Raw genomic sequence first — 14,846 nt, 5'->3', positions numbered from 1 at the left:
TTACATCTGACGTAAAACGAACACAGCATTTCATAAAAGGAACATCATTCCAACAGTCACATATGGTGGTGGTAATGTGATGGTCTAGGGCTGCTTTGCAGCGTCAGGACTTGGATGACTTGCCATAATTGATGGAACCATTAATTATGCACTCTACCAGAAAATCCTGAAGGAGAATGTCCAGCCATCAGTTGGTGACCTCAAGCTAAAGCACACTTGGGTTATGCAGCAAGATCATGTTCTGAAACACACCAGCAAGTCTACCTCTGAATGGCTCAAAAGAAAAAAAGAAATTAATGTTTTGGAGTGGCCTAGTCAAAGTCCGGACTTAAATCCGATTGAGATGCTGTGGCATGACCTGATACAGGCCATTAATGGTCGTAAACCCTCCAATGTGGCTGAATTAAAACAATTCTGCAAAGAAGAGTGGGCCAAGAATTCCTCCACAGCGATGTGAAAGACTCATTGCTAGTTATTGCAAATGCTTGATTGCAGTTGTTGCCGTCAAGGGTGGCACAACCAGTTTTTAGGTTTAGGCGGCGATTACTTTTTCACATAGGACCAGGCAGAATTGGACAGCTTTTTTCCCTTAATAAATGAAATCATCAATTAAAACTGCATTCTGTATTTACTCGGGTTATCTTTGCATAATAGTAAAATTTGTTTGATGATCTGAATCAATTAAGTGTGAAAAATATGCAAAAAAATTAAAAATCAGGAAGGGGGCATATACTTTTTTACAACACTGTACAATAAGAATGTGGCTAGTTCCTAATGTAGCACTGGAGCAACTTTGTACCGGTATTAATGATGGACTGTGGTAATATAAGTATAAGGAGATAAGGCAAAAGAGTCACCAGAGAAAATAGAAAAGGGGAGGGCAGACATGAAATGAAATATAAGAAGCGAGCAAGTGTAAAAAGATAAAAATTAAGAAACGCTAATTTTATAGAAAAGCTAAAGCTTCAGAAAGAGAAAGAACATAGAAGGTAAAATAGAGAGTAATCCATATGTTACATAGCCATCATTACAGGAGTCACAAAATCTATTAAAAATGGGCAATAATATATTGTAAAGAGAAGACAGCATCAAGTAAAATGTAATAGTGAAGTGATAAATAAAAATTATATTGTAATGTTCAGTAGGTTAGATGCATAGGAAGAGTTAAGCTCATCAATTTCCATACATTCTGCTCTTTAGTTATTTCCAGAGAAAGAAAGAGACAGAATAAAAACTATTATGCCCCGTACACACGGTCGGATTTTCCGATGGAAAATGTGTGATAGGACCTTGTGTAGGCTCCATCACACATTTTCCATCGGATTTTCCGACACACAAAGTTTGAGAGCAGGATATAAAATTTTCCGACAAAAAAATCAGTTGTCGGAAATTCCGATTGTGTGTACACAAATCCGACGGACAAAGTGCACGCATGCTCAGAATAAATAAAGAGATGAAAGCTATTGGCCACTGCCCCGTTTATAGTCCTGACGTACGTGTTTTACGTCACTGCGTTCAGAACGATCGGATTTTCTGACAACTTTGTGTGACCGTGTGTATGCAAGACAAGTTTGAGCCAACATCCATCGGAAAAAATCCTAGGATTTTGTTGTCGGAATGTCCGAACAAAGTCCGACCGTGTGTACGGGGCATAAGACATGTGCAATCCGTTTCGTAACGAATCGAAATTCGGACGAATTTTGTATCTTTCGGACATTCGGATGCATCCGAATAAAAAAATAACAAATTTCAACTAACACGAAAGAATTTAAAAGCAGAACAGAAGATTTGGGACTTTAAATGAGGTTAGGTAGGGGGCGTTCAACTCCCCTCCTCCATCCCGGTTCAATATGTATACCAAGGGAGAAGAGCAAAGGGCGGGACTTTAAATGAGGCACACGGGGGCAAGTACAAAGGTCCAGTATAAAACAGGTTTTATTATATTCAAAATTGGCATATATTCACATGATTTTAAATGTACATAGCTACTATTCTTACTCTATATTACATCAAAGTATACATTCCAACAAGGACTTAGAATTACATTGCATGAACAATTTAAGAGCTAGAATCACAAGTAGAGAATATATGACACATTAAAGTGTCTAATATACAGGTTACAAAAACAGGGGAAAATAACGAGTGGAAATGGAACGTGGTACATGATTTTTGATGAGGTATGCCTATAGGTAGATGTAAGCTCTACGCGTTTCGGGACTTAATCGCCACTCTTCAGGAGCAAAAACCAAGGTAACCTAGGAATATGGAAAACAGTTGTATTTATAGGGAGAAAGTTGCTGTGGGGGAAAATAATGGATACGTGTGGAGTATATTCCCCACATAGTACACCTAGCCCATCAAACTTACATGCATATACTTGCGCACACAGGTGGCGGGGCCCCGCGAGTCAGGTCAGCCACTGATGTCACGCTCCGGAGCTGAGGGGGCCTCCTGGGGCGGCACACCACCAACCCAAGCACCACCCCAGACGGGTCACAGAGGGAAAGCATGATGATGATTGGTGAGATGAGGGAGAGTTGGGTAAATTGAGCTGGACAATAATCCTCAGAGAAGTGGAAAGCCTGTGAAAGATAAGTGACATGTAAATTGGACTGATGGGCGACGTGTTAGGTAGGTGATGGGTGGAAGTGAGGTGAAGAGGAGAGGAAAAGTGAAAACAAAGGAAAGTGAAAACAGCCAAAGAAGGGGGAAACTAAGGTAAAAAGTGAGGGAAAAAAAGAGAAATATCGGGGGTGACAAAGAAAATCTTTACCTGCTGCAAAGATGAATGGGGATGAATGGCCAAAGTGCATGGAGAGGCCAGGGAGAGGTAACCAGGAGAAAGCCAAAACGGGGGACCTGATCCGGGGGGAGGCCCAGGAGGGACGAGCCACCACAGGGGGGCCCCCAACGTCATGTACCAGCGGGAGAAGGGGGCGAGGGAGGCGCAATGGCGGAGATGGCCAGACACACCAAGCCAGTCCACCGACAGCGTCCCAACAAGCCCCTCCAATCGCTGGAGATGGACAGCTCACCGGCCGGCTTTATCCGCGCCACAAGGACGCCGAACCGCCGGCATGAGCGGCATGATGTCGACGCGCAGTGGGGGAAGCCCCTCCCCCCGCGTCACATCGAGGGGGCGGGGATACCCCCAGTGCGCGTCGCAGCTCCGGAGGGTGAAACAAGGCCCAACCAAAAACAAACGACGGCCCAGCCAACCAGGCACAAATACAGCATGCATAGCCTGACAATGGGAAGATGCGGCATCGAATTAATAATTGGGGATAAAATGGCAAAAGATAAACTGAATAGATGGGGGGCTGAGGATAAAAAAGAGATAGAAATAAAAAATCAAAAATAAATAATAAAAATAAAAATAATAAAGTAGAAAAGCATGATAGATAAGGTTAGTGCCTATCCGTGTGCCTCCATCCCTAATTAAAATATTTAAAAGCAGAACAGAAGATTTGGGACTTTAAATGAGGTTAGGTAGGGGGCGTTCAACTCCCCTCCTCCATCCCGGTTCAATATGTATACCAAGGGAGAAGAGCAAAGGGCGGGACTTTAAATGAGGCACACGGGGGCAAGTACAAAGGTCCAGTATAAAACAGGTTTTATTATATTCAAAATTGGCATATATTCACATGATTTTAAATGTACATAGCTACTATTCTTACTCTATATTACATCAAAGTATACATTCCAACAAGGACTTAGAATTACATTGCATGAACAATTTAAGAGCTAGAATCACAAGTAGAGAATATATGACACATTAAAGTGTCTAATATACAGGTTACAAAAACAGGGGAAAATAACGAGTGGAAATGGAACGTGGTACATGATTTTTGATGAGGTATGCCTATAGGTAGATGTAAGCTCTACGCGTTTCGGGACTTAATCGCCACTCTTCAGGAGCAAAAACCAAGGTAACCTAGGAATATGGAAAACAGTTGTATTTATAGGGAGAAAGTTGCTGTGGGGGAAAATAATGGATACGTGTGGAGTATATTCCCCACATAGTACACCTAGCCCATCAAACTTACATGCATATACTTGCGCACACAGGTGGCGGGGCCCCGCGAGTCAGGTCAGCCACTGATGTCACGCTCCGGAGCTGAGGGGGCCTCCTGGGGCGGCACACCACCAACCCAAGCACCACCCCAGACGGGTCACAGAGGGAAAGCATGATGATGATTGGTGAGATGAGGGAGAGTTGGGTAAATTGAGCGGGACAATAATCCTCAGAGAAGTGGAAAGCCTGTGAAAGATAAGTGACATGTAAATTGGACTGATGGGCGACGTGTTAGGTAGGTGATGGGTGGAAGTGAGGTGAAGAGGAGAGGAAAAGTGAAAACAAAGGAAAGTGAAAACAGCCAAAGAAGGGGGAAACTAAGGTAAAAAGTGAGGGAAAAAAAGAGAAATATCGGGGGTGACAAAGAAAATCTTTACCTGCTGCAAAGATGAATGGGGATGAATGGCCAAAGTGCATGGAGAGGCCAGGGAGAGGTAACCAGGAGAAAGCCAAAACGGGGGACCTGATCCGGGGGGAGGCCCAGGAGGGACGAGCCACCACAGGGGGGCCCCCAATGTCATGTACCAGCGGGAGAAGGGGGCGAGGGAGGCGCAATGGCGGAGATGGCCAGACACACCAAGCCAGTCCACCGACAGCGTCCCAACAAGCCCCTCCAATCGCTGGAGATGGACAGCTCACCGGCCGGCTTTATCCGCGCCACAAGGACGCCGAACCGCCGGCATGAGCGGCATGACGTCGACGCGCAGTGGGGGAAGCCCCTCCCCCCGCGTCACATCGAGGGGGCGGGGATACCCCCAGTGCGCGTCGCAGCTCCGGAGGGTGAAACAAGGCCCAACCAAAAACAAACGACGGCCCAGCCAACCAGGCACAAATACAGCATGCATAGCCTGACAATGGGAAGATGCGGCATCGAATTAATAATTGGGGATAAAATGGCAAAAGATAAACTGAATAGATGGGGGGCTGAGGATAAAAAAGAGATAGAAATAAAAAATCAAAAATAAATAATAAAAATAAAAATAATAAAGTAGAAAAGCATGATAGATAAGGTTAGTGCCTATCCGTGTGCCTTCATCCCTAATTAAAATATTTAAAAGCAGAACAGAAGATTTGGGACTTTAAATGAGGTTAGGTAGGGGGCGTTCAACTCCCCTCCTCCATCCCGGTTCAATATGTATACCGAGGGAGAAGAGCAAAGGGCGGGACTTTAAATGAGGCACACGGGGGCAAGTACAAAGGTCCAGTATAAAACAGGTTTTATTATATTCAAAATTGGCATATATTCACATGATTTTAAATGTACATAGCTACTATTCTTACTCTATATTACATCAAAGTATACATTCCAACAAGGACTTAGAATTACATTGCATGAACAATTTAAGAGCTAGAATCACAAGTAGAGAATATATGACACATTAAAGTGTCTAATATACAGGTTACAAAAACAGGGGAAAATAACGAGTGGAAATGGAACGTGGTACATGATTTTTGATGAGGTATGCCTATAGGTAGATGTAAGCTCTACGCGTTTCGGGACTTAATCGCCACTCTTCAGGAGCAAAAACCAAGGTAACCTAGGAATATGGAAAACAGTTGTATTTATAGGGAGAAAGTTGCTGTGGGGGAAAATAATGGATACGTGTGGAGTATATTCCCCACATAGTACACCTAGCCCATCAAACTTACATGCGTATACTTGCGCACACAGGTGGCGGGGCCCCGCGAGTCAGGTCAGCCACTGATGTCACGCTCCGGAGCTGAGGGGGCCTCCTGGGGCGGCACACCACCAACCCAAGCACCACCCCAGACGGGTCACAGAGGGAAAGCATGATGATGATTGGTGAGATGAGGGAGAGTTGGGTAAATTGAGCGGGACAATAATCCTCAGAGAAGTGGAAAGCCTGTGAAAGAGAAGTGACATGTAAATTGGACTGATGGGCGACGTGTTAGGTAGGTGATGGGTGGAAGTGAGGTGAAGAGGAGAGGAAAAGTGAAAACAAAGGAAAGTGAAAACAGCCAAAGAAGGGGGAAACTAAGGTAAAAAGTGAGGGAAAAAAAGAGAAATATCGGGGGTGACAAAGAAAATCTTTACCTGCTGCAAAGATGAATGGGGATGAATGGCCAAAGTGCATGGAGAGGCCAGGGAGAGGTAACCAGGAGAAAGCCAAAACGGGGGACCTGATCCGGGGGGAGGCCCAGGAGGGACGAGCCACCACAGGGGGGCCCCCAATGTCATGTACCAGCGGGAGAAGGGGGCGAGGGAGGCGCAATGGCGGAGATGGCCAGACACACCAAGCCAGTCCACCGACAGCGTCCCAACAAGCCCCTCCAATCGCTGGAGATGGACAGCTCACCGGCCGGCTTTATCCGCGCCACAAGGACGCCGAACCGCCGGCATGAGCGGCATGACGTCGACGCGCAGTGGGGGAAGCCCCTCCCCCCGCGTCACATCGAGGGGGCGGGGATACCCCCAGTGCGCGTCGCAGCTCCGGAGGGTGAAACAAGGCCCAACCAAAAACAAACGACGGCCCAGCCAACCAGGCACAAATACAGCATGCATAGCCTGACAATGGGAAGATGCGGCATCGAATTAATAATTGGGGATAAAATGGCAAAAGATAAACTGAATAGATGGGGGGCTGAGGATAAAAAAGAGATAGAAATAAAAAATCAAAAATAAATAATAAAAATAAAAATAATAAAGTAGAAAAGCATGATAGATAAGGTTAGTGCCTATCCGTGTGCCTTCATCCCTAATTAAAATATTTAAAAGCAGAACAGAAGATTTGGGACTTTAAATGAGGTTAGGTAGGGGGCGTTCAACTCCCCTCCTCCATCCCGGTTCAATATGTATACCGAGGGAGAAGAGCAAAGGGCGGGACTTTAAATGAGGCACACGGGGGCAAGTACAAAGGTCCAGTATAAAACAGGTTTTATTATATTCAAAATTGGCATATATTCACATGATTTTAAATGTACATAGCTACTATTCTTACTCTATATTACATCAAAGTATACATTCCAACAAGGACTTAGAATTACATTGCATGAACAATTTAAGAGCTAGAATCACAAGTAGAGAATATATGACACATTAAAGTGTCTAATATACAGGTTACAAAAACAGGGGAAAATAACGAGTGGAAATGGAACGTGGTACATGATTTTTGATGAGGTATGCCTATAGGTAGATGTAAGCTCTACGCGTTTCGGGACTTAATCGCCACTCTTCAGGAGCAAAAACCAAGGTAACCTAGGAATATGGAAAACAGTTGTATTTATAGGGAGAAAGTTGCTGTGGGGGAAAATAATGGATACGTGTGGAGTATATTCCCCACATAGTACACCTAGCCCATCAAACTTACATGCGTATACTTGCGCACACAGGTGGCGGGGCCCCGCGAGTCAGGTCAGCCACTGATGTCACGCTCCGGAGCTGAGGGGGCCTCCTGGGGCGGCACACCACCAACCCAAGCACCACCCCAGACGGGTCACAGAGGGAAAGCATGATGATGATTGGTGAGATGAGGGAGAGTTGGGTAAATTGAGCGGGACAATAATCCTCAGAGAAGTGGAAAGCCTGTGAAAGAGAAGTGACATGTAAATTGGACTGATGGGCGACGTGTTAGGTAGGTGATGGGTGGAAGTGAGGTGAAGAGGAGAGGAAAAGTGAAAACGTCATGCCGCTCATGCCGGCGGTTCGGCGTCCTTGTGGCGCGGATAAAGCCGGCCGGTGAGCTGTCCATCTCCAGCGATTGGAGGGGCTTGTTGGGACGCTGTCGGTGGACTGGCTTGGTGTGTCTGGCCATCTCCGCCATTGCGCCTCCCTCGCCCCCTTCTCCCGCTGGTACATGACGTTGGGGGCCCCCCTGTGGTGGCTCGTCCCTCCTGGGCCTCCCCCCGGATCAGGTCCCCCGTTTTGGCTTTCTCCTGGTTACCTCTTCCTGGCCTCTCCATGCACTTTGGCCATTCATCCCCATTCATCTTTGCAGCAGGTAAAGATTTTCTTTGTCACCCCCGATATTTCTCTTTTTTTCCCTCACTTTTTACCTTAGTTTCCCCCTTCTTTGGCTGTTTTCACTTTCCTTTGTTTTCACTTTTCCTCTCCTCTTCACCTCACTTCCACCCATCACCTACCTAACACGTCGCCCATCAGTCCAATTTACATGTCACTTATCTTTCACAGGCTTTCCACTTCTCTGAGGATTATTGTCCCGCTCAATTTACCCAACTCTCCCTCATCTCACCAATCATCATCATGCTTTCCCTCTGTGACCCGTCTGGGGTGGTGCTTGGGTTGGTGGTGTGCCGCCCCAGGAGGCCCCCTCAGCTCCGGAGCGTGACATCAGTGGCTGACCTGACTCGCGGGGCCCCGCCACCTGTGTGCGCAAGTATATGCATGTAAGTTTGATGGGCTAGGTGTACTATGTGGGGAATATACTCCACACGTATCCATTATTTTCCCCCACAGCAACTTTCTCCCTATAAATACAACTGTTTTCCATATTCCTAGGTTACCTTGGTTTTTGCTCCTGAAGAGTGGCGATTAAGTCCCGAAACGCGTAGAGCTTACATCTACCTATAGGCATACCTCATCAAAAATCATGTACCACGTTCCATTTCCACTCGTTATTTTCCCCTGTTTTTGTAACCTGTATATTAGACACTTTAATGTGTCATATATTCTCTACTTGTGCTTCTAGCTCTTAAATTGTTCATGCAATGTAATTCTAAGTCCTTGTTGGAATGTATACTTTGATGTAATATAGAGTAAGAATAGTAGCTATGTACATTTAAAATCATGTGAATATATGCCAATTTTGAATATAATAAAACCTGTTTTATACTGGACCTTTGTACTTGCCCCCGTGTGCCTCATTTAAAGTCCCGCCCTTTGCTCTTCTCCCTTGCTAACACGAAAGAAATTATAGGGGATATAACAAATGAAGTCGACATGATTCGGTAATTCATTAAAGATCTAATGAAACAAAAGGTCAGCTCAAAGTAAATCTTACATTCCAATCAGCTGATTAATTTTGTGCTGGAAGTTGGATTACTGGCAAAGTGCATTCCTGAGAACTGTGTGAGAGAAGGGTGTTGTATTGTATTTGAGCAGAGGAGAAGAGATATTGTCATTGTTTATTGAATCTATTAACACACACACAACTTTTGCAAACTACGAATCATTATCACGAATCAATAGACAGTATCTCACAAAAGTGAGTATACTTCTCACATTTTTGTAAATATTTTATTATATCTTTTCATGTGACAACACTGAAGAAATAACACTTTGCTACAATGTAAAGTAGTGAGTGTACAGCTTGTATAACAGTGTAAATTTGCTGTCCCCTCAAAATAACTCAAGACACAGCCATTAATGTCTAAACCGCTGGCAACAAAAGTGAGTACACCCCTAAGTGAAAATGCCCAAATTGAGCCCAAAGTGTCAATATTTTGTGTGGCCAACATTGTTTTCCAGCACTGCCTTAACCCTTTTGGGCATGGAGTTCACCAGAGCTTCACAGGCTGCCACTGGAGTCCTCTTCCACTCCTCCATGACGACATCATGGAGTTGGTGAATGTTAGAGACCTTGGGCTCCTCCACCTTCCGTTTGAGGATGCCCCACAGATGCTCAATAGGTCTTAGGTCTGTAGACATGCTTGGCCAGTCCATCACATTTACCCTCAGCTTCTTTAGCAAGGCAGTGGTCGTCTTGGAGGTGTGTTTGGGGTCGTTATCATGTTGGAATATTGCCCTGCGGCACAGTCTCCGAAGGGAAGGGATCATGCTCCGCTTCAGTATGTCACAGTACATGTTGGCATTCATGGTTCCCTCAATGAACTGTATCTCCCCAGTGCCGGCAGCACTCATGCAGCCTCAGACCATGACACTCCCACCACCATGCTTGACTGTAGGCAAGACACACCTGTCTTTGTAATCCTCGCCTGGTTTCCACCATACACGCCTGACACCATCTGAACCAAATAAGTTTATCTTGGTCTCATCAGACCACAGGACATGGTTCCAGTAAAGCATGTCCTTAGTCTGCTTGTCTTCAGCAAACTGTTTGCAGGCTTTTTTGTGCATCATCTTTAGAAGAGGCTTCCTTCTGGGATGACAGCAATGCAGACCAATTTGATGCAGTGTGTGGTATATGGTCTGAGCACTGACCCCCCATTCCTTCAACCTCTGCAGCAATGCTGACAGCACTCATATGTCTATTTTTCAAAGACAACCTCTGGATATGACTCTGAGCACGTACGCTCAACATCTTTGGTCGACCATGGCAAGGCCTGTTCTGAGTGTAACTTGTCCTGTTAAACCACTGTATGGTCTTGGCCATCATGCTGCAGCTCAGTTTCAGGGTCTTGGCAATCTTTTTATAGACTAGGCCATCTTATGTAGAGCAACAATTCTTTTTTCAGATCCTCAGAGTGTTCTTTGCCATGAGGTGCCATGTTGAACTTCCAGTGTCAATATGAGAGAGTGAGAGTGATAACACCAAATTTAACATACCTGCTCCCCATTCACACCTGAGACCTTGTAACACTAACGAGTCACATGACACGGGATGGAAAATGGCTAATTGGGCCCAATTTGGACATTTTCACTTAGGGGTGTACTTGTTTTTGTTGCCAGCAGTTTAGACATTATTGGCTGTGTGTTGAGTTATTTTGAGGGGACAGCAAATTTACACTGTTATACAAGCTGTACACTCACTACTTTACATTGTAGCAAAGTGTCATTTCTTCACTGTTGTCACATGAAAAGTTAGAATAAAATATTTACAAAAATGTGAGGGGTGTACTCACTTTTGTGAGATACTGTACATACATAAATATCAAATTTCAACTAATTCGAAAGAAATTATAGCGGATATAACGAATGATTTCTACATGATTCAAGATTCGGTATAATAAATATCGACACTCTACGAATAATAATGAATTGTCCAAAAACGTATTAACGTAACATAACGAATATAACAGAACAAAATTATGTATTTTACGAATGAAAACAAAACTAAACAAAAATTTCCGTTGTGCACAAGTCTAAAAACTATATTAAAAGGGTCATGGGTTATATGCTCTATACTGTAGGAAATAATTGTGGTATTTTTACTGTTTGTTTTTTAGAATATTATTTTCCTGGGAGATTTCAATGCTGGCTGCAACTACGTAAAAGAATCTGACTGGGACAGCATACGTCTGCACACCTGTGAGGACTTTCTCTGGCTGATTCCTCATGATGTGGACACCACTGCGGGGAAAACGCATTGTGCATATGACAGGTAAGTGGAAGAAAAAAGGCAGTTTTGTTTCTATTCTCCTAAAATGAAAACAGCTGGTCTGGATACTAGTAACATTGTGCGTTTAGGGACACGCACCCACACCTGCTCAGCTATTGGCCTAGAATTTAACAACATGACTGTGTGAGGACCCGATCCCACCACCTTAGTGTATGTGCGGGTGTAAGTTTGCGTATCTGGTCCTTCAATAGACCATTGTATCTTCCAATCAAACCAGCTGCCTGTGGATGGTATGGGATATGGCACAACCAGTACACTTCAGAATCTTTGGTCCATAAGCAAAGACAAGTTTCTGGAGTACTTGAAGCGTTGCAGCTTGATCTGAACATTTGCAAGAATGAACAAGCAAAAGTTCTGAATAGGTGTCCACTGCAGTACAACAATATCTCAGTCCATTGTTTCCCTGGGGCAGGGGACTGATGAAGTCAATCTGCCAGTTCTCTGCAGGCCTTTCACCCCTCTTAATCGACCCGGTGGAGTACTTTTGCAATGGCCATTGTCGCACTTCTCCACACACTGTACAGTTCCCTATTGCAGCCTTTATCATGTCCATGGATATAGGCAATCCTCTCTGCTGTGCCCATTCATATGTCGCTTTCTGCCCCAAATGTCCAGATTGCTTGTGGGCCCAGTTGGCCAAGTTCATCAAGACAGGATCAATTGGCACAACTGCTTTCACTTTGGCAATTTCATCTGCCACACTGTTATAGTTCCCAAAGTCTGGGACCAGGGGCACATGCGCGTCAATATGCCCCACATTTATGGTGCGGGAGTAAGCTTACTTCCAGATGTAGTCCCAGACTTCCTTGCCTCCCCACACCACCTTTCCATGAATCATCCATTCATTGGACTTCCACGTGGGCATCCAAGTTGTCAGTCCTTTAAATACCGCCCAGCTGTCAGTGTAGATAGTGACATGGGAAGAAGGATCCTCCTGAAGAGACATCACTACAGCTTCAACTCTGCATACTGACTGGACCCTCCAATTCCAGTCTCCCGCAGGACTGTGTCTGTACTTGGGTTGTAGGCTGCTGCTGTCCATTTACGCCCAGACGAGGCAACTAAGGCTGTATCACCATCAGTGATCTACGCTACTCCTTCATGTCTTCTGACAGAGACTCAAAGGATGGAGCCTCTTGAATGGGGGATGACTGCAGCACAGGAATTTCTTCTTCTGGCTGGGTGCTGGTAAAAGTAACAAGCCCTGCCAACTGTTTTGAAATGTCTCTAACATCCCCAGCTACAATACCCCCTCTTTCTTAAAGGTACCACTTCCATTTCATCAGTGTCTGGTTCTGGGCTACAGCTGCCCTAGTGGTCAGCTATTGGCAATGCAGTATGTGTGGTGACTGTGTCCTTTCCATTAATGGTCTCTACATGTTGAAGTGCTGTGTAGGCCCAAAACAGGTACTTCTCTAGGTGTGTGTATCTCTTCTGTGCTCCTGTCAGTTGTTTGCACCAAAATCCAATGGGTATTGCTCTCAGTCCTTTCTTTTCATTTGGCTGTCAGACTCCAAGATATGGTACCATCCTGCTCCACTACATCCAGCTGAAATGGTACTCCTTGTCTCACAGGTCCCAATCCCTAATGCTGCAAAATGACTTCTTTAGGAGCAAGAAATGCGGTCTGCTGCTCTGAACCCCATGAGAACGCAGTCTTTTTCCTGGTAGCATTGTATATAGGCCTCAGAATCAGTCCAATATGTGGGATGAACGATCTCCAGAATCGTACAACTCCAATGAACTTCTGTGCCTCCTTTTTGGTAGTAGTGGGCGAGAGCGCCTGGATAGTTTGCACAACTGTCTGTGGAATTTTCCTCTGTGGCACAGTCCATATAATTCCTAGGAATTTCACCTCTGTGGCAGGTTCTTGGACTTTGTCTCTGTTGATAGCCCACCCTCTGTTCTCCAAGTGCTGTATCAGCAGGTGCAGTGCTTCAGTTACATCTTCTTTTGTCCCAGAGATCATGATGTCTTTAATGTAGTGAAACACAGCGACTTTCAAATTTAGGGTACTTAAATCTCGGGCAATCAGCCCATAACAAATCGTTGGAGAATGAAAATAGTCTTCAGGAAGCACGGTGAAAGTGTACTGGCGGCCGTCTCCCACACCATAGCAAACTGGTCTTGACACTCTGAGTCCATCAAAATTGAAAAGAAAGCATTAGCCAGGTCTATCACAGCATGATATTCTCCTGCCTCTTTAGCAATTTTCTCAACAATTGAGATCTAATCAGGTACAGCTGACTTCAATGGAGGAGCCACTTTGTTTAGACATCTGTAATCCACAGTCATTCTATATGTCCCATCAGGTTTCTTTACTGGGAACACCAGAGACAAGAAAGGACTTACAGCAGGTCTAAGGATCCCTACTCTCAACAGTTTTTTAATAGTCTCCCCAATTTCTTTGTGGCCTCCAGAAGTCTGTACTGCTTGAAACAGACTGGCTTCTCTAGTGGAGGAATGTAGACAGGGTTCCATTTCGCATGACCTCTGACCACAGCCTTCACCGCCCTAATCAGATACGCTTTATCAGGATACCCAAATGTGAATGTACCCCTTTCAGTCTGAATTGACTGACCTTGAAGTACATTCATCCCAAGAATATTTTCGGGTAACTCTGATCCAAAATATTTGTCATAAATCCTGATCCCTTGCCAATAGCCAATTTCACCCGTATCCTAACTGCTGGTGTGGTTTGACCTCCCAAACCTTCTACATAAATCAATTCTCCATTGTGATGGGAAGGATTTCCTTGCAAAAGTGTAGCTTCGGCTCCGGTATCGATTAGAGCCATTACATGTGTAGGAGAAGATGACTTCCCCCACTATACAGTGACAGGTGCATATGGGCTTCGGTCTCCTGCTATCACTGCCCTCACTGCTATTACAGGAGACACACCTTCCCTTCATAAAGGATAAGGAAGCTCCCAATCCCCTTTTCTGATTCTCTCTAACTCCTCCCCAGGATAAAGGGATTTGGGTTTGAGTTCATGTTCAGTTTTGGGAAATGGTTTGGGGCTAACAGGAGGGGTCTGTACTGTTTTCTTTATGTCTAGGCTGATGTTATCTTCACTAGGAGTAGTGTTTCTAACCCTGACAGTTTTCCGTACTAAATGTTTCCACCTCTTCAGCATTTCTGCAGTAGAAATCCCATCTATCTCATCTTTAGGTACTCCTGCTTTTAATAGGTCCACCCACATTTCTTTCCTAGAAATAAATAGCCTGGTTTTCTCTTCACCTCCTGTCCTGAATCCCACATTCCCTTTCTTCTCTGTAAAAGTTATTTTCTGCTTGTATTCTTCCTGTCTGGCCTTAACCTTATCTACTGCCATGACAGGTTTTGTTTTAGTCTCCTCTAGCTCCCCGAACTGGCTTAAAAGGGTAGTGCTTCATGAATCTTGCTGTTTAATACCAGGCCTCCCAACAAGGACAATAATGGAGCCCTGAGATTAAATGGCACAGACTTCATCAGCTTAGAGCGCAGAGCAGATG

At 44.8% G+C, this 14,846-nt stretch overlaps 1 protein-coding gene across 2 annotated transcripts in view; it reads left to right on the top strand.

Moving 5' to 3' along the window:
• The window catches only part of LOC141148823 (deoxyribonuclease-1-like), a 56,727-nt gene that overhangs the window by 32,778 nt on the left and 9,103 nt on the right, over nucleotides 1-14,846 (top strand). For both annotated transcript variants that reach the window (XM_073636595.1, XM_073636597.1), the window contains one exon: nucleotides 11,180-11,334. In XM_073636595.1, the coding sequence (XP_073492696.1) occupies nucleotides 11,180-11,334 (155 nt within the window). The remainder of the gene's footprint in view (nucleotides 1-11,179; nucleotides 11,335-14,846) is intronic.

This window comes from Aquarana catesbeiana, linkage group LG06 (assembly GCF_042186555.1).
Source record: "Aquarana catesbeiana isolate 2022-GZ linkage group LG06, ASM4218655v1, whole genome shotgun sequence".
Taxonomy (NCBI): Eukaryota; Metazoa; Chordata; class Amphibia; order Anura; family Ranidae; genus Aquarana; species Aquarana catesbeiana.
This window is presented reverse-complemented; position numbering and strand designations above follow the sequence as displayed.